This window comes from Camelus dromedarius, chromosome 16, assembly GCF_036321535.1.
Source record: "Camelus dromedarius isolate mCamDro1 chromosome 16, mCamDro1.pat, whole genome shotgun sequence".
NCBI classification, from domain to species: domain Eukaryota; kingdom Metazoa; phylum Chordata; class Mammalia; order Artiodactyla; family Camelidae; genus Camelus; species Camelus dromedarius.
The window spans coordinates 45,253,428-45,276,298 of record NC_087451.1 but is presented as its reverse complement, the minus strand read 5'-3'; the positions used below and the strand labels follow the sequence as shown (position 1 = coordinate 45,276,298).

General features: G+C 45.3%; 1 protein-coding gene across 4 annotated transcripts in view; it reads right to left on the bottom strand.

Annotated features, from left to right (window-relative positions):
* SMG6 (SMG6 nonsense mediated mRNA decay factor) overlaps positions 1 to 22,871 on the bottom strand; it is a 191,540-nt gene that overhangs the window by 95,488 nt on the left and 73,181 nt on the right. For 2 of the 4 annotated variants that reach the window (XM_064495819.1, XM_031468539.2), the window contains exons 11-12: positions 10,222 to 10,338; positions 8,503 to 8,671 (exon numbers count right to left, since the gene is read on the bottom strand). In XM_064495819.1, the coding sequence (XP_064351889.1) occupies positions 8,503 to 8,671; positions 10,222 to 10,338 (286 nt within the window). Of the gene's footprint in view, positions 1 to 8,502; positions 8,672 to 10,221; positions 10,339 to 13,272; positions 13,345 to 22,871 lie in introns of those variants that run through there. The other 2 variants (XM_064495821.1, XM_031468542.2) reach the window with 2 other exon arrangements.

The following is a 22,871-nucleotide window of genomic DNA, read 5'->3' as shown; positions in this document are numbered from 1 at the left end:
TTCTTCTGGTATCTCGGTAGGACTGTACCAGATCACTCCACATCTCCTCCTCGGTTACCTCCTCTCTCACTGAGCACCACAGACACACGCGAACACAACTGACTAGACACCGGTGGGTTATACGGGGACTCTCCACAGAAGGCGGGGAGGAGAGGGGTGTCAGGAAACTAATACTAAAAGGAAAAAGTACTTTGAAAAACTAGGTGAGATGTCTGAACTTAAAAGTTGAGGTATTTGCAAAAGGATGAGGTAATTCCTGGAACTTGGGCAAGATCACCTCGGCTACCCTAATCAGGCCTCTAGGCTGAGAGGTCAGTTCTGTGGGTGAACACAGGGCTTCCTGTCTGAGCAGAAGGGGAAAAGTTAGCTTTTTCTGCGCTAGTTCCTTATCCCAGCTAGGAGTGCCTTCCAACCTTCACCCTCCTGCAGCCCTTGGATTCTAAGGATTCAAGGCTGGCCTGAGCCAAGGAGCCCAAAGTCAAATCCTGGTGTCTAGGAGGAACTTTAAACAGTTCCAAATCTTCTAGAAATGCTTGGGAAATGACTCCCCAAAAGTTTTCAGACAATCTCAAGCCACCTTTGGTTCTAAATGGACCCCTCTAGCACTACAGGCTCAGCCAAGGCCCTCTGGCTTGTTCTGGTCCCAACTCATATTTTGGGGACATTCCCAGGGCCCAAAAGATCCCACTAAAGTTAGGGTGCATTCTTCACCAAGCAGCCACAAGGCAGCCAGAGAATATGAAACTGCATCCAGTGAGTCTGTTTATGGCTCTCAGAATGGTGGCAAGGGAGCCTTTCAAGCAGCTGTGATGTGACTGACTAGTGAGCAGGGATCAGCAGTTGCAGGGTGACCCAGTGGCCCAACCCCACACAACACACCACACACCAGGAAAGCAGACCTCTGGCTGGAGTCTGAACACCAGATTCTAGCTTGGGACAAACCAGCAGTGGCTAGTTAGAGGCATGCACTCAGGACCAAGGCTCACTCACTTCCCCACAGACATGCATTCACGTACTCCACCAGGAAAGGAAAAAAATAAGAGTTAATTTACTTTTTATTGCCTCAGAATTCCAAGGTTTAATGTAGCTGTCAGTTTGAGTGCAGTGCAGCTGCTGGCCGATACAATGCAGCCCAGGCCAGCCCAGGTGACTGGGGAAACACATTTCACAGAAATGAACCAACACACACTCTTGGCTGGTTGTTGGGGGGGGGGATATTGACTTGAGGAATCAGATTAACCCTTCAGGCTGGGGTTAGTTCTGCAAACAGCATTAGAAAAGCAGCTTCAGTCCAAGGAACTGAGAAGCCCTGGTCTCAGGTGGACCAATGAGTTTCTGTGTTTCCACAATTTTGGAGTTTTCTCATATGAGATGTTACTCAACTACAACGTGCTTGGAAAGATTAAGGTGTGAGACACATGATGCAAGTTATACCATAACAATCTATCTCCTTCCTAGAACTCAGAAAAGAAAGGCAGATCCGCCAGCTTTACAGGGAAGAGGTCAGGTATAAACTTCTCTGCAAACTCCATCAGGGGCGGGACCGAGGGAGGGAGACAGTTTGGAGACTGGAGTACTAAGGCCCGACCAGGGCTCAGGCCATCCTTCAGTCTAAGGAGGACTGAGTCCTCACACCCCTTCATATTTTTACTGGGGAACAGGCTGACTGGTGATTAATATCAAGTACAATGACCCCATGTTACAAGCCTGCAGGGGCCTGTGGAGGTGGCCATTTCCTGTGTAATACCAGCTTGTTTAAACACTAACATTCAAACTCCACAGCTGCAGAACAAACCCGGAAAGAGTTGAGTGAGAAGAAGCCCTGCATTGTGTTTTGGAGCTATGGAAGATCAGAGAAGTGGTACAGATGGGAAACAAGTTGGGTCTTTTGGTTCCTGGGGTGAGGAGCTCTGGAAATACAGCTAAGAGGGCACAGAAACTTGGCCAAGGAAACCGAAAAAGAGAAAGTCCATGGACTACAGACACAGAGGGTAAGACAAAAGGCCATAGCAAAAGAAATGCTCTTAAGATATATCATATCCTTTTTTTAACTTGTTTGCCTATGGATCAGCATATTATAGCTCACAACTCTCCACAGGGGGTTTGATGGCCAATATAAAACCACTATAGCCCTGGAAGACTTCCCACCTAACTGTCGAGGAGTGCAGGTGAGCAGCTGATTGCAGAAATGAACTTGAATCCGACAAGTCTGATAGAGTCAGAGGAATAGTACCTGAGCTTGAAATAGCTTAGGAAGCCCCTTAGGAAGCCAAGATGTCATGCCAACTCTGTTTTCAGGGGCTGAGGATCCGGTTCTAGTATCAGGACAAGGCAGCTCAAAAGGATGGGGGCGGGGGAGACCCATGTGACTCTGAGACTGAGAAACTACAGTGTATTTTCCAGATGCCACCATAATATAAACAGGAGACAAAGTTATTAGGGAGTTACGACAAAAGCAGCAAGGCACCATCCTCCGAGAATAATAGCTGTTTATTAGGTGACCACTAAAACCTGTAAGACTTAGTTAAAGAAGATCCTTTCTACCTTTCTAATTTACACAAAGAAGTCCACTTGGGCCCTTGGGAGAGTGCCCAACTTAAATTAATTCTGTCCAATAGGGCAAAGCCAATCTGAAGCTCAGTCACCCTGCACTACTCCAAGAACATAAACTTCATGTTCTAAGCAGTGCAGCTGCAGCCCTATGGCAACAGGTCACGGTAACCTCATTCCAGGGCTTCTCAAGTACCTCTACTGTGCCTCCCTCAACCTCTCTCTAGGCCAGCGCCTTATTTGACTTCAGTTCTCCCAAGCTACACTCAGATGTATAGCCTCTGTCGCGTCACTATGGTGTGTTAAACCCATCAGCACTGTGTGTTTGGGAAAGAGCAGCCCCCAGGGGACCTCGACATCTCCACGGCATGAGTGTAGCCCTCGGCGGCCTCCCTGGTGCGGATTCTCACGGTTCCTGCCTCTCTAAATTTTCAGCTGTAACCACTCCAACACGTCTTCTTAGTTTAGCACACACTGGACCCAAATAACCTCAGCCCAGAGCTGGAAAGTACTCTCCCTGGGGTCAGCGGCTGTACCCTGCTGGGGTCAGACTGGAGCCTTAAGCCAACACCCCTTCCTCTCACAAGAAGTCCTGGGGGAGGAGCAGGGAGGGGACAGAGGCTCCTGCCGTGGGAGAGATCACGTGTGCCCCACACTCAGCACTTGGAGGAAGAGGAACCCCCTGGTGCCAGGCTATAGTGCTGACGCCCTAACCCGGAGCCAGGGAGACTGGGTGGGGAGCCAGGGTAGCAAAGGGGCTTCCCACAGTCACCACCACTTCCTTCAGGGAAGTGCTGATGGACTATTACTTAGTGACCTCCGAAAATGCCCTTCTGGGAAGATGTATTAAGCGTCCTTGAAGGGGTGCCGATTAGACTTGGGATTAGTTCTTATTTCAGAACTGCCCTATGAGGGTGAGTAAACGAGTTATTTTTTAACTCAAGAATTTCTATCTCGTCTACAGGGTCAACACATGTAGGCTCGCTGCGGAAATGAGCTTGTCGCGTACTCCCTGCACACCCTCGCGTCACCCCGTGTGACAGCACCTCAGAGGGCTCCCTACAAGACTTTTCCAGCATGCTCTGTAGACTATACAAGACAAGCCACGGAAAAGCAGCAAGTCCAGGAATTTGAGTTTTTTTTTTTTAACAGTACTCCAATCCAACAGTGTGATAAATGCATCCGAGCTACAATTAGGAAGATATATAGCATCAGAATGCGAAGGTCTGGGCAGCCTGGTGAAACGCGGGCTCTCCAGAGCCCCAGCTATGTTTCCCATTATGTAACCCTGGTCATGGGCAGACAGCCAGACTCCAAATGAAAAAGAGACTCTGGCTTGGCACTGGTTCTATTTTCCTATCCTCATTCGGGGTCAGCGCAGTGTCATACAGCTGCAGAGAAAGCTCTGGGGATTAAACCTGGGAAAGCCTCCAAGACCAGGACCTGGGTTCAAGTACCAGCTGAAAGCAATAAACCAACTGCCACAGCTGGGCTAGGTTTGGATGTTCTCAAAGTCCCCTGACTCTTTCACTTACTGAGAACTAGAGATCAAGATGAGGGAAGATTTGGCTTCAGCAGAGACTATGAAATGGGGTAGGTTGTCCTGCTGCCCTGGCCCTGCCAAAGGTCCTGGGATGCAAGGGGTCCACACTTAGGCTCGTGGAAGCCTGCTGCTCTGCTCCTCTCTACCACCTGACATTCACCACTTGCCTCATGCTGACTTAGTAAAGTGGGGAATAGCTGCCCCTCCCTTCTAACAAGAGGCCTGGCACAGAAACTGTGCTCCCCACTCCTCCCCCCACCCCTACAAGTAGATGGCCCCTCCAAACACTGTGGTCTGTTCTAAACAGACCAAAGCACTCTACACTGTCTTTTACAGTGGCTCAAGGCAACTTTCCACACCCTGCAACAATCCTCTGTACCAAAATCTCCTGGGATATAAAGCCATCCAATTATAACTCCTAACAGATATAAATTGGAAGTCGACGTACTCACGTGCTGACTTCAGCACACACACCTACTAAGTGCCACTTTGTGGGAAGGCACAAATGGCCCTGAAATCCTGCCCTTATCACTCTGCAGTGTCAATGATGTTCTGTCATCATCAAAGTGCTCCATGTGTGCCTAAGTGGCTATTGCCTAGAAAAAGCAAATCTGACCAGAAAGGAGAGATATATGGGCAAAGAGGAGAGAACCCAGGAGATTAATGATGCGCTTTGGAACTCCCCTGGGAAAGCAGAGGATGCTTTGAAATGACTCTCTAACTGTACAAGGAAAGACGATTACACAGGGAAAGATGTGGAGGGAATGAAAGGAGCAAGATTAAAGAAGGGTCCGAATGTGCCAAGGAGACCACCTGGGAGTGGGGATTTCTGGGGGAGAAGCAGGCTGAAATGTAAGTTATCTGGTCACCTTAACTTACGATCAATGAGAAATCTGTCCTTGCAGAGAACAAATGCAGGCAAAGACCAATGGAATCAAGCAAAGGAAAGGCGTTAAGTGGAAGCTATTTCCTTCCTACTCTCTTGAGAGCATTCTTAAATCCTCCAAAATGAAGAGCAGCACTAGGACCTTAAGAGTGTCAGAGGGATTACTGTTACGACATCTACAGAATTATCAGGAGATGTTACTCCCTATGGCCTTAAAAGAAAAGGCTCTCCAGTGGGTATATGATGCAACTTTGAAACCTACAAAACCACCATACCTTGCCAATCTCTCAACTATCATATTCACTCAGTGAGTGTTAGGCAGCTATATGAGAAACTAGGAAGAAGGGAGGTAAATTCTTATTCCATTTATCCATTACTTGGATCTGAAGGCTATGAGGTGGGATGAACTTCAGTGGTGGTCAAGGCCAGGTCTGCTCTGTTCAACAGTGGCACCAGCCCTCAAACCACCATGTCTTGTGGTCAGGCCTCAGGACGGCAAAGCCCCTCCTTTATGCTTAAACTTGCATTCCAGAGACAACCAGCCGCTGATCCTGACTGCAAAGAGACACACTGCAGAAGGGGACTCTATGCTCTATCACATTGACTTCTCTAGCCTAGACTAGACTTGTCAAAAAGTAAGTTACAGTGATAGGAACTTGTTTACTAGGCAATCAGATTCAACATATTATTTGGTCAGATTTGCTGTCCTTGTGAAGAAAAGTCTGAAAAGACTAAGCAAATTTGACTGGAATGTCCCAACCCCCTCTGCCTCTCTGTAGCCTTGGAGGTGAAGCCCAGCTGGGGATGGCTGTAGCTCGGACCACGTGCCCAGCTGCAGATTGAGCCCTTGCCCAAAGATGGGCAGCAGCTCGCATGAGCCGGCAACGGGCCATTTACTGCAGCATCCAAAGAGAAAACAGACTCAGCACCTCAAGCAAATGAGGCCCAGCACTTCCTGTGTGAGCTTTCCATTTCCTCAGCCAAACAAAAGCCAAAGGGAGCCGGAGAGGGAGGAGGGATGAAGGGAGACAGGCTGCAGAAGAGAGTTAACAGGCCTGATGGCCAGGATATGGGTAAACAGGGGCTGGGTGGACCATATCTAAGGGACCTGTGGTTGTGAGGTGGGGTGACCCAGGGAAGGCCCAAGCTCCAGGGACAGATGGTCTGCCTCCCCACCCCTCGAGAGGAAGGGAGGAACACTTTGTGACCCCTGCAAATGCTCAGAAGCAGTGGCTTCAGATATTTGGAGAGAAGAGCCCTTCCTTGTCAGTTTCTTTCCAAAATTGCAAATTGCCTAGTCGGCATTGCAGATTAATGGCCTGAAAAGTTTGAGGCTGTACACGTTAACTCTTTGGGGAACACTGCTGGGAAACAGCTGCCCCCTAACCAGTAGAGCAGTCTGTTCCTTTGTGTGGCCACAGCTGCCCAGCTCACGGCTCAACCCTGGTGCACCAGGCCTCAGCCTGGAGTGTATTTTGGAAACCTAGGAGGGTTCACAGGAAAGCAGAGAACTGTTTGATGCTGTGAGCATCACCCACATGGTTACAGAACTACAGCTGGGGGGACCTGGGGAGGCAAGGCTTAACAGTCCAGGGGTGCTTCTTGGGGTGAGGAGAAGGAAGAAATGTGAGAAAGGAAAGGCAGGAAAGAGTCACACTATGTCGTCTACACAGAAAGGTCAATAACTGCTGGCCAGAAATCTCTGCTGCAGTCTTCCCTCTGCGGGTCACCCACGAGTCCGGGAGAGTCACACGGCTGGCCCACAGCCCAGAGAAGCACCCCTCCCCACTCCCTAGAAACGCTGCTAACAGCATCCTAGGTATCCATACTCCATCCTCCAGTATTTTCCCCTCCCAGAGAAGAGCACTGGAGAAGAATGATGAGATGCTGGGTATGGATGCTTGTTCCCAAACACACATATACACACCCAACACAGAGCCTGAAGGAACCCCGAGTGCACTGCACCTGCCAGAGACTACACTGCAGAGGATGGGGGACAGAGAGGGAAGGAAGAAGAGAAAGGGAGAAGGAAAGGTCAAACAGAGAGACAGAGACAGAGAAACCGAGAGAGAGACAGAGAAAGGAAGAGAATAAGGGGGAGGGAGGGAAATGCAGAGTCAACAGAGTTGACCAGAGATAGGCACCTAAGTGCACACACATTAAGACACTCCTGTGCGAACATGAACACACACACAGTGACACTGACACAGAGAAGAACAGGACACAAGGGGAGATGGATATAGATAGGAGCTGTAAACTTTTTCTGTAATGGGCTAGACAGTAAATATTTTTGGCTCTGCAGACCATACAGTCTCTGTCACAAGTACTCAACTCTACTGCTGCAGTGTGAAAGCACACAGACAAAGTGTAAACAAACAAGCATGGCCATGTTCCAATACGACTTCACGGCTACTGAAATGGGACTTCCATATACTTCTCACAAGTCATGAAATCTTATTCTTTTGATTTTTTTTTCAACCATTTAAAAATATAAACCACTCTTAGCTCATGAGGGCTTGCTGACCCCTGACACAGATACACATAAACAGCAAAGACAGGCAAAAAGAGGCAGACGAGGACAAGCCGAGACAGGTAGGGAGACATAGGCAAGGCAGGTGGATACAGGCAGACCCACACATACAGTAGGGTCCACCTCTGCCAGAGAGACCGAGACTGACACACAGAGACACAGTTATGGACCAACATGGACATGGACACAGGCAGTCCTGGGCACAGACATTCAGGAACACAAACACTCCCACAGGACACAGGCACACACAGAGAGAGACACGGACAGGACCAAAGCAGATATGGACTGACGCAGGCCCAGAACTGGACACAGACATGGATATGGACACAACAGACATGGAGACACACACACACACACACACACACACACACTGAAACAGATTCCTCATGGGGACATGTGAACTCTGCCAAGAGACCCACATACAAGGACAGACACAGACGCAGATATGGACACAGCTTATGGACACAAAGACATGGACAGGCACACCAAAAGACCCTTCCAAAGACAAATCCCCAGACACACACAGACAACCACACGCTGCAATGTCGTGAGAGGGAGGCAGTGAGACCGAGGGCGCAGGACAGCAGGAGCAGCAGCAAGAGGTAGCCTGAGAGATGCAAGGAGATAAACTAATAGAGAGAAAGAGACAGAATCTCTCACAAACACTGACCGACACCCACCAGGACTCAGGAGGCAGCTGCAGAGACAGTAAGTATGAACAATATGCAGTGAAAATTAGTAAGAGCAAGGACAAAGAACAAAACAGAGCAAGCTATGGCATAAGAGCAAGAGAGATGGAGAGAGGAGGAAGAGCAGACCGGAGAACAGGCAAAAATAGCCTAGCACATCAGGGGACGAGGGAGGTGGTCAAGGAAGGGGAAAACCCAAGTGCAAATGAAGAAGGAGGACAGAAACAAGCAGACTGCGGGAGGGAGGGAAAAAGAGGACTGGGAGGGGAGCTGTGGGAACACGGGTGGGCCAAGGCTGACTCACCGTGAGGGCAGATCCAAGGAGGTAGGTGGGGGATTCCAGGTGTCTGGGTAGCCGAGCATCCAGTCTGACCAGACTTTCACACTGGGGAGCAGTTCCTTCAGGTCCGGGACGAAGGAAGACACCTTGATGTCATCTTGGTCCTCCTCATCCTCAGGAGAGGACATCTGAGCTGCAGAGGGAGAGGGTGAGAACTGGGCCTATGTCTGCTGTGGCCCCTGTGAGGCCTGGGGCCCTGGAATGGCAGCAAGCTCTTAGGGAAGGGAGACCAAGTCTACAGGAAAGCTGGGCCCAGAAGCAAAGGACAAAGGCCAGCACCTAAGAGGATTCAGAAAAGCAGGACAAAGAGAGAACCAGTGCGCTGGGTCTGCCCTGCAGACAGCTGTCTCTACCTGTGGCTTGTCTGAAGTTGCTCCTCGGGCCTCCAGCCCCCACCCCCACTTTCAGCTTTCCTTCAGCACAGTACTGAGATGGTACCAGGGTTCCTGCACAACCTGAATCTGACCATGAGGGAACAGCAGAGAAACCCAACCTGTAGGACATTCTACAAAATAAATGACATGTACACTTCAAAAATGTCAAGATCATGATGGACAAAGGAAGACCGAGAAACCATCCCAGACTGAAGGAGACCAAAGAGACACAACATCTGAACATAACATGTGATCCTGGAGTGGATCCTAGACCAGAAAGAAACTTGTTTTAGGACAATTGGTACAAACTTAGTAAGGTCTGTAGAATCAATAATAGTACTATATCAATGCTGGCTTCCCGATTTTAGTAACAGTACTGTCATGGAAGAGAATGTCCTTGTGACTAGGTAATACACAGTCAAGTATTTGAGGGGGGAGGGCTACCACGTCCAGAACTTACAATCAAATGGTACAGAAGAAAAATAAGAAGCAGAATTAAGTGTACATGTGTACGAAAAGAGAGAGAACTTGGAACAAATATGGTAAAATTGATAATCATTTTTGAGGGAATCTGGGCAAAGGGTATGTAAGAGAGCTCTCAGTACTATTCTAAGAACTTTTCTGTAAGTTTGAAATTGTTTCAAAATAAAGTTACCCCTACCCTCCCTCCAAAAGAGTGCAGCCCATAAGACTAGAGGCATTCACAAAAAGCTGGTGTGGCAGGGGAACAATAGAGGGGCCTCACTACTCATCCAAACTGACCCGGGAGCAAGAGAAAGGTGTACCCTTCAGCCCTATTTTACACGGCTCAGCAATCAAGCTTGGAATTCTGAGGGCAGCCTTAAAGGATAATGGAATACTGCTCAAGCCAAGGGCTAAAAAGAACTCTTGTTGCGGTCCAGTGGGTCTCCTGAGATGGCTGGTCCACAGTGGTTATAGCCCTCACTAGGTACCAAAGAAGGACATACAGACGGGGGGGAAACCAAAACATCCGTTATAAACACCATGGGAAACTCACTTTTCTGTATTTTGTTTGTTTGTTTGTTTAAGTTGCAAGAGAAACATGCAGCAGTCCAGCAATACAGTGAAAATCCTGACTAGTAAAGGAGAAGAGAGGGAGGGTAGGGTTCCACAGGGAGGAAAGCGGGCCACAGATGAGACGGGCAAAAGGAAGAGGGGCTGCCGGGATGAGGAATCGCGGGGAGCAGAGGGAGCAGACACAGAGAAAGCAGCATGGCAGGCAGAGCTTGTCTGGACAGGACCCAGGAGCTGGAAAGCCCACCAGCCAGGGGGCCCCTCACCTGCTTACCTTTGGCCGACTCCTTAAGTAAGGAGGTGCAGCGCTGCACCAGGAGAGAAAACATGGCCAGGCCCAGGGCTGCGGCTTGCTCCTGGATCACAGAGCGACACTCCTCCGAGAAGCAGTCTAAGGAGACGCAAAGGAAACCCTATCAGCACCCTGTGGGCCCAGGGCTCCTCTTCCCTACCTTATGAGGTCGGTGTCCTTGGTTGTGTCACTGAGCTCTTTCTCCTCATCTAAGACTAGGGGTCGTAATACTCCCCTTTTCAGAGGGTAGCTGAAAGGCTAAATACAGTAATGCACGTGAGGCACTTACCACAATGCCTCACATGTGAGTAAACACTCAGTGAGGTTGTTATAGGGCTCACTTGTGTAAATTCGGAACCACATCACTTCCCCAGGACCAGTTACCCCAAGGTGAGCAGTGTAAGCCAGAGCTGCATGCTCTCTGCCTTTAGCTGCCTGCAGGTGATGTGAAGCCACAGTAACAAAAATTCTTATTTAATTAACTCAGTCTCTCTAATGTATAGACAGCAGGAATACAATCACCAATTAAGATGAGAAAAATATAACTTTAAAAGTTACCTTCTTGAATCACCAACCTTGGTTCCATCCCTACCTTTTCTCTATTCGTCCTCCTCAGAGAACACACATGACACTTACAAATAATCTATTTTCAATAACCTGAATAAGTTAACTACGTAGGACAGTGCTTGGCACATAATAAGCACTTAATCAGTGTCAGCTTTAATTTTCACAAATTCTTTCCCCTAGGGCTGAGAAATAAATCTGGCTTCCAATGCCAGCACCTTATCCCCTTCTCTTCCTCAGCTGGTCAACTGCCTTCTGGCTGCAGGTCAGGGAAAGGAGTCACCTTGGTGGTGGCCAGGGCAATACCTTAGTGGGAGCTACATACACACCCTCAAACCACTTGTCAGTGGCCCTCCCTGATAGACACTTCATCCAGACTTGAGAGGAACAGGTGACAAACAGAAGGCAGCAGTCCAGCCTGCAGCCTCAGAGGAAGAGACACCCCTATATGCACAGGAGTTGGAATCGGGGGCCAGGCTCGCTTGCTCTGGCGGTAGCTGGTCTGTTAATTCCCTCCTAATACAGGAGAACTCTCAGAATCTCCAAGTGTTAAAAGGATAATTAGCCACATGTTTGATCGCTGTCCCTGTCTGCATTTTAACCTCAATGGCCAAAGGGGGAGCTCCCTCTTGCCTCTCTCCTTGTTGACACTAGTCTTTTCAGTGGAGCCTAATTGAAGTCTTGACTCCAGGAGATGCTACACAACCACAGTTGTTCCTAACAGTCTTGGCCACAGGAGCAAACATGACTGGAGTATGCAAAGCCAGCCCCAAACCACTTTAGAAAGCCCTGGAAGTGAGAAGGAACAGGCTGCTGCTCAGAAGGTCCCAACATATGAATAGCATCAGTATAGCAATTCTTCTTTTGTGGCTTTCCCACCATCCTTCCAGATGCCCATTGGTCCCAAATGTCACCCTCTAACTTTCCAACTCAACTGTGGCAGGCAGTAAGGAAGTGGTAACAATCCATGTGATTAGAATAGATCACCACTCTCATTCCTCTTCTGGTAAGGCCCTAAACCTCTGCTAGAGAGAGAGGAAACAAGAACCCAAGAACCAAGCACAGGGAGGATGGAAAGTAGGGAAGGGGAAGATGTGTAAGCCATCTCAAGGAAAGATGCCAGCTTCTCCCTGCCACCCTGACTACAGGCAGCAGCACCGTCTGTGCTGCCCCAGCTCAGTCCAGGCCCCTGTAGAGCACTGCCCAGAATGGGAGAATAAGCTACATCCTGGTAGCTGACACATCTGAGTACACATTCGTGTCCCCTCATCAATTGGGCATCTTAGGCAGAAGTTACCTGCACACAGAAGGCCCTCAGAAGAGATGGAGAGGGGGTATCTTAGCTGTAAGGACTGGCAGAAGCCCAAGAATACAAGACACCCTCATTAGCCTGGATAAGGATAAGATGGGGCAAAGGGAGGTTATTTTCACCCAGACCATTTCTATTTTTATGACAAATGTCAACCTCAGGTTAGATTCCTTCTCAGAGTACACAGGGCTAGGCTCAAGGACAAGAATGAACTGCTCAAGAACAATGACACTGAGGCCTCTGAGGGGTCCAGGCTGGCTCCTTTTTTAAGCTTCCTGAAATAAGGTCTGGGGACCAGGCGGGAGCCTCTCTGCTGTATCTGGAAGCAGATACCTCTCAGGGCAGCAGCTGAAAAGCAGCTTCATGACTGCTCTGCTCTCGGCCATGGTTATGTCACCTCAACCCTTCACCCCCACCCCAGCCCCTCCAACTCCCCAGGAAGGGTCTGACAGCACTCCCCACTATATTCTGGTTTGACTGATGGGAGGTACAAACCAGTAAGTTGTTCTGCTCTGATTGAGCAGGTGGCAGTATCACAGCTATCGGGGGTCAGAATGCTGGGTCTCGGTCAGGTCTCTGACTGACCACTTCATATAGAGTGCTTTCTGGAAGGCCTGCCCTCTTCTAAGGCTCAGCGGTACCAGAAGCACATACTGAGCATCTATAGTTATTTACCCAAGTAACCATGGCAACTCGGACCCAGTGTGTCCTGTGAGAAATATGTAAGTGCTATGGTATCTTCAGGAGATGCCCTCTGCCTCACTTAGGCTTCTGTGGACTAGAAGCCATAAAATGCCAGCCCTGAGACATACCCACTCTTATACCCGTGGGTAGGAAAGCAGCATCTGGAGGCCCAGGTCCGCCCACTCCGGGGCTAGGCCTAGGAAGCTGGCCCCAGTCTTACAAATGCCCATATATATCCCTGGAGTTGGGCTGGGCCAGGCCAACAAGTGATGTGGGGTGGGGAAGGAAAAAGCATTGTTTTCCTTGGTATTTGCCTGGGTTCCTCTGGCTTTGTGTCAGGTAGCAGGAGCCTGACATGAGCTGAAGAACTCATTAACATTGTGAAACAGCCTTTCCCCTTCTTTCCAAAAGCAGGCTTGTTCAAGGGTGTAGGGGGATGGTTCTGGCTAAGGAAGTCAGACAGAAATATTTCTTACCAAGAAAGTCACCTGAGGTCTGAGCTTGGTTCTGCCACTTCCCACTTGCTCTCAGATGGGCAGGTGACCACAGCTCCCACTATTTCTTTGGCCAAATACCTGCTCAGGCAGAAATACTCTTCTTGCTCCTATGTAACAGGGAGACTTTCTCATTTTTCTGAGAAAATATTCATGGAAAACATAAACCAACTGTCGTCAAAGTTGTATGAAATCAGGAAATGGAGCGGCCAGGAGAAGGCTGCCATGTGGCCGGATGTTATGTATTTCTAATTAGTGCTATACATCTTTCAACAGCAAGTGTCCTTCTGCTGGGAAACACAACACACTGCCCTTGTTATTGTAACTGTCAGAGAAGTGCTTAAACAGATAATCTCCAGGAAAAGTGATAAACACGTCCCCTCTCCCACCAGTGTGTGTGCGACGGTGCTGCCAAAGCAAAGCTGTGCTTGACGGCTCCAGGATGGCAGAGCGTCCTCCTGCAGGAAATGGGAGCGAGGCAGGAGCGGGGAGAGGGAAGAGGAGGGGACAACAGGCAGGCCCACCTGCCTGGACCTACTGAGCCCAGCCAAGGGACAGCGGTTCAGAACCATCGCTTCTGATCAACTCCTGGGTCAGGGAGAGATCTGCAGGAAACCAAATCGGTAGGGATGAGGTTTGGCTGGTCACAGAAAAATCTGGCAGTGATGGAACAAGCAGAGTTCCCCTGGTGCACACAGCCAGCTTCCTGGCAAGAGGATGAGAAGAGTAATGAAGGGAGGACACAGGATGGATGACACACAAGTCTGATACCCTGACAGCCACAGAAGGCATTCAGAGGGCACAGGGGTCCACTTACCATTCCAACAGAGAGAACCAACTATTTGCTCGGCTGTTTCACTAATAGCTGGAGAAAAATGCAGGCAAGACTACTTATTCACTGATTCCATCCCTGCTGGCTCCTCCCAGAGAGAGGAAATGAATGGTCAGTCACCTCCAAACTAACACCACCTGGAGGTGATTTGTTGGCTCTTATCTTTCAGACATGAGGCTGCTTTTCTCATGAGTCAGTCACCAGTCAGACACAGGGCTGGCACAGTTCCTGAGCAGCCCACCAAAACCTCCTTGTCTACAGGAAGTGGGCAGTGAGAGCATCTTTTGACTGCTGCTGTTTGAGCCCTTGAATTCCCTGTGGCAGTTGCTGGCTGGAAAAGGCAGTCAGTCTGGTAAAGGAACCAGACAAAATCTCACAGCAAAAGCAGAGATGTCCATGCCATCTTATTCCCCAAGGAGTAGAATGAAAAGAGCAGAAAAATCGGGCGTCATTTTATTCCCCAAGGAGTAGAATGAAAAGAGCAGAAAAATCGGGCACCAATACACGCAAGCAAATTATTCATGCACAATGGCAGAATGCAGGCTGACTGGGTAGAAGGCAATTCATGACATATCCCAGAACAAGGTACATGAGATAAGACAGAGGAACATGGAAGGTACTGTTTCCCCTCTAAGAAACCCTACTGTCCTGCCTGCTACTTCTTTTGGATTTTCTAGGATTATAAAACTCTGACTTCTTTTAGTGGGTAGATGTTGGAGCAAAGGAAATCCCAACCCCCAAATAAAAGGACCTCTCCCATTAATTCCAAAGTTGTTTATTTAGCCCAATTATGGAGGATATAAAGGAAAACAGGACACTGTCCCTGAGAAGATATTCTAATGAGGAAGACAGGAAGAATACAAAGACACTCAAATAATTACAGTTTAAGACAATGTATGACTACATGCCATAAGGGAGATGGAAATAAGATGCTTTCCCTCACCAGAAAAAAAAAAAACAAAAACATTTCCAGCTAGTGTCTATCTAGGAAGGTTTCCATGGAAGACAGCGCTTCTGAGGAGCAGGGCTGCAAAAGATGAACACAGACTGAACTGCCAGGATTAAGGAGGGAGTGAGTGTGCTATGGAGGCATGCAGGCAGGGGCACACCAGGCACATACCCAGATGGCAAGTACTGCGCTCAGCGTGTCATGCAACAGGGACACCAAGCACTGGGCCTGCGATGTCACAGAAAGGAACACAGGCCTGACCCAATAGGCAGTGAGGAGGACACTTACTCAATGTTCCTAAGTAAAGCAAAGGGATTTTATGAAGATTAATCTAGTTAAAGCACTTAGGACAAATTAGTGTAGCTGGAAAAAAGTAACAGGGAGGGAAACTGGCTGGGAAGCTAAGAGGATGTGAACTTGTTTGAATTAAGAGGAATTATATATGTAGAACATTTCATAAACTTAACAATGCCAAAAAAACATAACATCTTTCTTATAAGAGAGGTGGAAAACGGAATGGAAAGGAGTGCACAGATGTGAGAAATGCTGCAGAAAGAAAATCAAGAGAAGAGAAGGTGGAGATGATGTGGGGGAGGGAAGGACTCTCACTGATAATCTCAAGTTCCAGAGGATCCTGAGACCTCAAAAAGGGTAACACCCACCAAACGAGATCCAGGAAGAGAGCAGAGATGTGGGATTGCAGAACACCTGGAGGGAGCGAGGTGTGCGCCCAGGAGTCACCAGGCTCCCGCCCACTTGGCTCTGGGCCAGTCCTGTCTTTCCAGAACAAAGACACTTCAGGGGGTCAGAAATACTTGAGGAAGACCTTGCAGAAGGAGGCCTGGGAAGTCTGAACTGGCTTTCCCTGTGGAAGCCATTAGATATTCAGCACTTCATTTGTTTCCAATTGTTGTATGAGTACAGCTCCAGGCTGTGGGGTGAGAGGCTCCTCTCTGACGTAATCAGGAAGCAGCTGCAAAATTAAGGAATCCCTCATGACATCATAAAAAGGGTCGATGGTTTACTGGGGAAAGTATAAAAATTAATTACATATTCCCACCTGACTGCCTTCCCCTAAATCTGTACACACCCCCTTCAACCCCCACACATTCTCATCAATAATAGACAGAAGCCACCTTGCAGAACAGGGTACCAAAGAGCAAACAAAACCCAGGAAGAGAAAGTTCTCTGATGTACCCACTGTCTGCCCCACGTATCTGGAACTTAACATGTGATACCTAGTCCTGGAATTTTTACCCACACAGCATGCTTCCCCAACAAAATTATAAGCCCTCTGAGGACAAGAGCTATGTCAAGACTTCACATCCTTGAAAATTAGCACCACGAAGGGGTTTAAGAAACATTTGCTGCTCATAACAGTACACTTGCCTCTCCATTTATGGATCATAAACAATGATTCCACTGTGGCCAGGAATAATAACTAAGATATAGCGAGAGTGGTGTTAGGCACAGAGCACTTATACATATATACATATTATCTCAAAGCTTTACAAAAGATTTGCACAAGAGGTATTATTCTCCTTTCTGACAGGCTCAGAGAAGTTAAATGACTTGTCCAAGGTCACAAAGCCAGTTAAGTGTCAGAGCTGGGATTTGAAAGCAAAGTTTTTTTGGAGACAAAGACAAGTTTATTCTAAAGTGTATATGGAAAGGCAGAGGACCTAGAACATTTAAAACAATTTTGCCAAAGAAGAACAAAGTGGGAGGAGTCATTCTGCCTCATGTTAAGTCAAACAAAGAAGGATAGCCTTTTCAACAAATACTTGCTTGAGCAATTAAACATCCACAAGCAAAAAACCAAAATGAACTTTGATGTAAATCTCACACCTTACACAAAAATTAGCTGGAAAAAAAGTAACTGAAAATGGATCAAAGACTTAGATGTAAAACATAAGACCATAAAACTTTTAGACAAAAAATTGAAGAAAATCTTCAGGACCTAGGGCTAAATGAAGAATTCTTGGACTTGATGCCAAAAGCACAATCTATAAAAGGAAAACTGGTATACTGGACCTCATAAAAATTAAAATCTTTTGCTCTGTAGTAGAATGAAAAAGCAAATTAGACTGGGAAAATATATTTGCAAACTACATATCTTATAAAGGACTAGTATCTAGACTATATAAAGAATCCTCAAAACTCACCAGAAAGAAAACAAATAATCCAATTAGAAAATGGGCAAAAGACATGAACAGACATTTCACCAAAAAGGATATACAGGCACATGAAAAGATGTTCAACATCATTAGCCATTAGGGAAATGAAAGTTAAAACTACAATGAACATCTATCAGAATGGCTAAAATATAGTAACACCACCAAAAACCTGGTAAGGATGCAGAGAAAGTAGATCATACACAGACACAGCTGATTGGAATGTAAAATGGTACAGCCACTCTGGAAAATGGTTGGCAGTTCCTTCTAAAACTAAAAATGTACTTATGGATATGACCCAGCAATTATACTCTTGGACATTTATCCCAGAGAAATGAAACCTTACATTTGCACAAAAAAACCTGTACATAAATGTTCAGAGCAGCTTTATTCATAACAACTTAAAACTGCAAACAACCCAAATGTTCTTCATTGGGTGAATGGTTAAACAAACTGTGGAACATCCATACTATGTAATACTACTCAGCCATAAAAAGAAAAGAACTACTGATACATGCAATAACTTGAACAGATTGTCAGGGAATTATGCTGAGTGATAAAAACCAATTTCAAAAGATCGCCTGCTATATAATCCTACTTATATAATATTCTTGAAATAATGTAATTATAGAGATGGAAAACAGGGCTTAGGATTTGAGGATGGAAGGAGGCAGGGATGATTATTAAAAGGTAGCATGAAGAAGCTTTGAAGTGATGGAGTAGTTCTGTCTCTTGATTGTGGAAACAGTTACATGAAACTACCTGTGTGATAAAAACTGCATAAAACTATACATGCACACATACAAACAAACACGTGGGTGCAACTGGTAAGATACGAATAAGGTCTGTGGATTGTACCAACGTCAATTCCTGGTGTTGATACTGCACTAAAGTTATGCAAGATGCGCTAACATTAGGGAAGGAGGGATAGTGGGTGCACAGGACCTTCTGTACATTTTTTTTAACAACTTCCTGTAAATCTATATTTCAAAATAAAAGGTTTAAAACAAGTAAACAAATAAAAGTAAGCCAACAAACAAAACCCCAAAAGATCTGACATAGGATTCCAGAAACATTTGTCTTTTACATAGAAAAGGGCTACTGAGACATTTTGGTGACAGTTTCTCAATTAGTTGAATATTCTGAGCAGATGCTGCAGTCCCTTGTTCTCATCTTGTGCTGCCTGGCCTGAGCTGCTGGAGAAGCCCAGCTATGTAGCTCCTTATCTGGACTGAGCAAGAAACTGCCAGGGGCAACCAAAACGAAAATAAGAAAAAAGAAGGGAAAGTTTGCTGAAGACAGAACTTTTGCCTAAAGAATAAGGAGTAAAGCAAGAGAACTTCATCATCAAGGCTATGACTCATCAGATCAGTAAAATCCATGTTAAGCAGTACAAAGTGAAGGTGATGAGAAAGTGAAGAAAGATGACAAGAAGAACGAATTGCAGAAGCTCAGTGAGATGTTTAAACAAGTTCTTACTGCTCAAAAAATAAGTAAAAGTATAAATCTCAAACTAGTGGTATGTGCATTCTTCAAACAAGGGCAGTCAGGGAAAAAACATTGTTTAACACATGAGCCCTAGCACAGTTTTCTTCAGGAATGAAACTGCCCATGCATTTTCAGTGCTGCACTGCTTTGGACTGATAATCAGATGATATTAAGAAGATTCCTTTTTTTAAATTGGCAGCATCAGCTGCAACACTATGTTAAACTGCTCTTTTGCCAATAAACCTATAGAGATTAAACCTAAAAAAATTAGACTGCAGAGGGGAGGGTACAGCTCAAGTGGTAGAGCACGTGCTTCACATGCACAAGGTCCTGGGTTCAATGCTCAGTACCTCTGCCAAAAATAAACAAACTTAATTACCTTCCCTGCTGCCAAAATAATATAATGAAATAATACAATAATAAATAAATATTTTAAATAGACTTCATTATTATAATTATTTTTTGTTTTTGCTTTTTGAAAGACAAAAATGAAGAGAAGCCACAAAGAAAATCTTGCAGGGAGAAAATATTTGTAAAACATATATCTGACAAAGGATTCACATCTAAAATATACAAAGAACTCTTTCAAATTAGTAAGACAAATCAAAAAAATGAGCAAAGAAGATAGGTGAATGGCAAATAAGTTCATGCTGAACATGTACTTCTGATAAGATGCTCAACATCATTTATCACTAGGGAAATCAACTCCACACATACCAGGATGGCTATAATCAAAAGGACAGAGAACAACAAGTGTTGGTGAGGACACAGAGTGACTGGAACTCTCACACACTGCTTTGGGACTATAAATGATACAACCACTTTGGAAAACAGTTGGGAAGTTTCTTAAAAAGTTAAAATATAATTTACCAAATGACTGAGTTATACCACTCCTAGGTATTTACCTAAAAGAAATGAAAGCATAAGGTCACACAAAGACTTACATTTGAACATTTACAGCAGTTTTATTTGTAACAGCCCAAAACTGGAAAACAAAAACAAATGTCCATCAACAGGGAATAAAGAAAGGGTGATATATCCAGACACTGGAAGACTAGTCAGCAACCAAACGGAACAAACTGCTGTATTACTCAACAATACAGATGAATGGCAAAATCGTTAACATGGAGTAAAGAAGGCAGGCCAAAGGTGGCAGGACAGGGAGTGGGCTAAATTAGTTTGGGATTAGCAGATACACACTACCATAAATAAAACAGATTTAAAAAACACCCCAAAAAACATGGTCCTACTGCATAGCACAGGGAACTATATTCAATACCTTGTAATAACCTATAATGAAAAAGGACTACATATATAATATGTATGACTGAATCACTATGCTGTACACCAAAAACTAACACAACACTGTAAATCAACTATACTTCAATTGAAAAAAGAGAAAGAAATAACATTAAAACAGAAGTAGAATATCAGGACCAAGAAGAAGGGAAATACAAACATGTCAATTATGTGGGTTAACAGTCTTCCATGAATGAACTTGAAATTTGCCTCTGATTTTCCTGGCAGTCAAAGCACAAAAGGAAACACTAACAATTGTATAGCTGTCATTATTGGAAAGGAATAAGTATATCAGTTCCTCAGGAAAAACAAATCTTTTCTCAGCACTGAATTCTAAAATAACTTTTTTAACACAGACTCTATGCAAGGGACACTATGTGAAAAAATGAACAATAATCTTGAAAATGCCTTTATAACACATGGCATTATACCACATAATATTAAAAGCTATCCAAGAAATATTACCCTAAAGTTATCTGTATGGTGAGACAAAATACATATATATCCCAATCCAAGAACGTTTTTCCAAAATTATAGAGAGAGGAATGTTTTATATATTGATAGATACATAATGCTTTAAGAAACTCTTTAGAACTGAGTTAAAATAATGCTAAATTAGGAAATGGTAATTCTTATTTTAAAAGGATCCACAAAGGATTTCTTTAAGCAGAGAGATCCCTACTTGTCTAACATATTCGCTCAACATTCAGTCTACGACAGAGAGACAAAGGGTCAGAGAAACCCAAGTGCGAGTGCAGCTGATGCAGCTGATGACCAAAGGCTGGAGTACCCTAAAATCTTGAAGAAAAACCCTAGATAAATGAGAACATGATACAAGCTATGAAAGTCTAATTTTAAGAAGACTAAATGATATATTAAAATATACATGCTATTAAATATATACATACATAGACATAGATGTATGGATATGAAAGGGAAATGGTCTAAACTGTAAAATTCGATTTATGTACATTTTTGGGATATTTCCAAAACAAAAAGTACAACAGCATGCTATAAAGCAAAGAGATTTAAAAGCTAAATTTATATTTGAACATTGGTACAGAGAACAAAGCTCTATAATTCTAGGATTAGCACCCCCCGCCAAACAGACAGTGCTTAAGCAACAGCTCAACTTCATTTTCTTGGTGAGATTTCCTCCATTTGGACGACAGAATTGACCTGCTTCTGCCTGGTTCAAAAGACCTAACAGATTTATTTTTAGAGTGCTGCCTTGCTTCTTTAAAAGGACCCACACCAAAAGACAGTGAATGACAACAGCCAAGAAGAAATAAAACAGCAAACCTGCCTCTGTGGTCCCGAATGGTCATTCTCCCTTCCTCACTTTCCAAAGCCCACCTCTTTCCTCTCTGTTATCTAAGTTCTTCCTTCAAGATCCAACATGTATTAAAGCTGTTCTGTGCTGCCTGATAGGCCTCCTTTCTCTGGACTCAAAGTATTCCCATCCATTACATGCACCAGGCAGGTGGCTCAAAGCCACTCTTGCACAGGATTTACAGTTTATCAAGCTTCTCCTACTAGGCTGGAAACCTCAGGCAGGGTCTACAGTGCAGACTCCAATAAATCCCAAGCACTTATTGCAGTGCCAGTCATCAGAGACGATCTGTTCTTAGTACCTCTCTAAGCACTGGATCATTTCCTTACACACAGTCAGCACTTACTAAGCAGCTACTACATGCAAGGCCCTATGCTAGGCATTAAGTTTTCAAAGATGAACTAGACATGAACTGAACATTCAAAGAGTTGAAATCTAATTCCTGCAGGTACTATAAGTAAAAGAAGAAAGTGAAAAATTTAAGAGGCTGCTTTAAATAAATTATGAGACATACATACATAAAATAGCCATTAAAAAGGGTGAGTTAACTTTGTTTGTAATAATACATGTATACAAAAATGACAGAACAATTAAAGCTACTATTTACTGAACGCTTACTGTTTGCCAGGAAGGGGCACAGGGCAGAGGGGCAAGCAACATGCAGAGGAAGCAGAGGTGCAGAAAAAGGCTTTCCTGATTTCAATCCCTTCTGTAGGCCTGGCTATACCCTTGTCCTCAAGTTCCTTTCTAATTTAAGCTATTTCAAGATGGTTCTTATTATTTTCAAACACTCTTAGGGTAAAAAAGAATCAAAAGTAGGGTTGGCATTTGTCAAAACTCATCAAATTGAACACTTAAAATCTGTGCATTATTGTGTTATGTAAATTATAGCCTAACTTAGAAACAGTGAGGCCGAGACAGCCTGAATATATGGAGGACACTGGTACCAATAACAGAAATATTGACACAACATTGTAAAATGATTGTAAATCAATAAAAAATGTTAAAAAAAATGACAGAAATATTGTGCACAGAAGGGACAGTTCTGGTGGGGCGGTGGATGATCTAGTGCACTGCCCAGGTCCCCCTGGGACCAAGGCACTCATTCTCCCAGCTGCCGGGAATGTTGGCAGCAACAGATCTCAGCTGATCCCTCTCTAAGACTTGCTCTCAGTTGAAGAAAAGCGTTTTCCCAATGTCACTCCCCTTCCCAGGAGTAACTCACATCTGACTGGTGGGTGGAGGCCAGGAGAGGTTATAAAGATTCAGTCTCTTTGGCCCATTCTGGGACTACTCTGAAGGGTTAGCTCCAGGCTCCTTACAGGACTGACTATGGTCTTTGTTACACCTGCAGTACAATTCAACTTCTCCCTGTGCCCCATCCTGCTTCTGTCATGCCCCTTCAAGTACTGATCCTGACAGCATTCCCTAACCAGTTGGTTTGCATCCTGGGGATGTAAATCTCCATCTTAAAAGTTTGCTTCCTGGGGAACCTGACTTGCAACA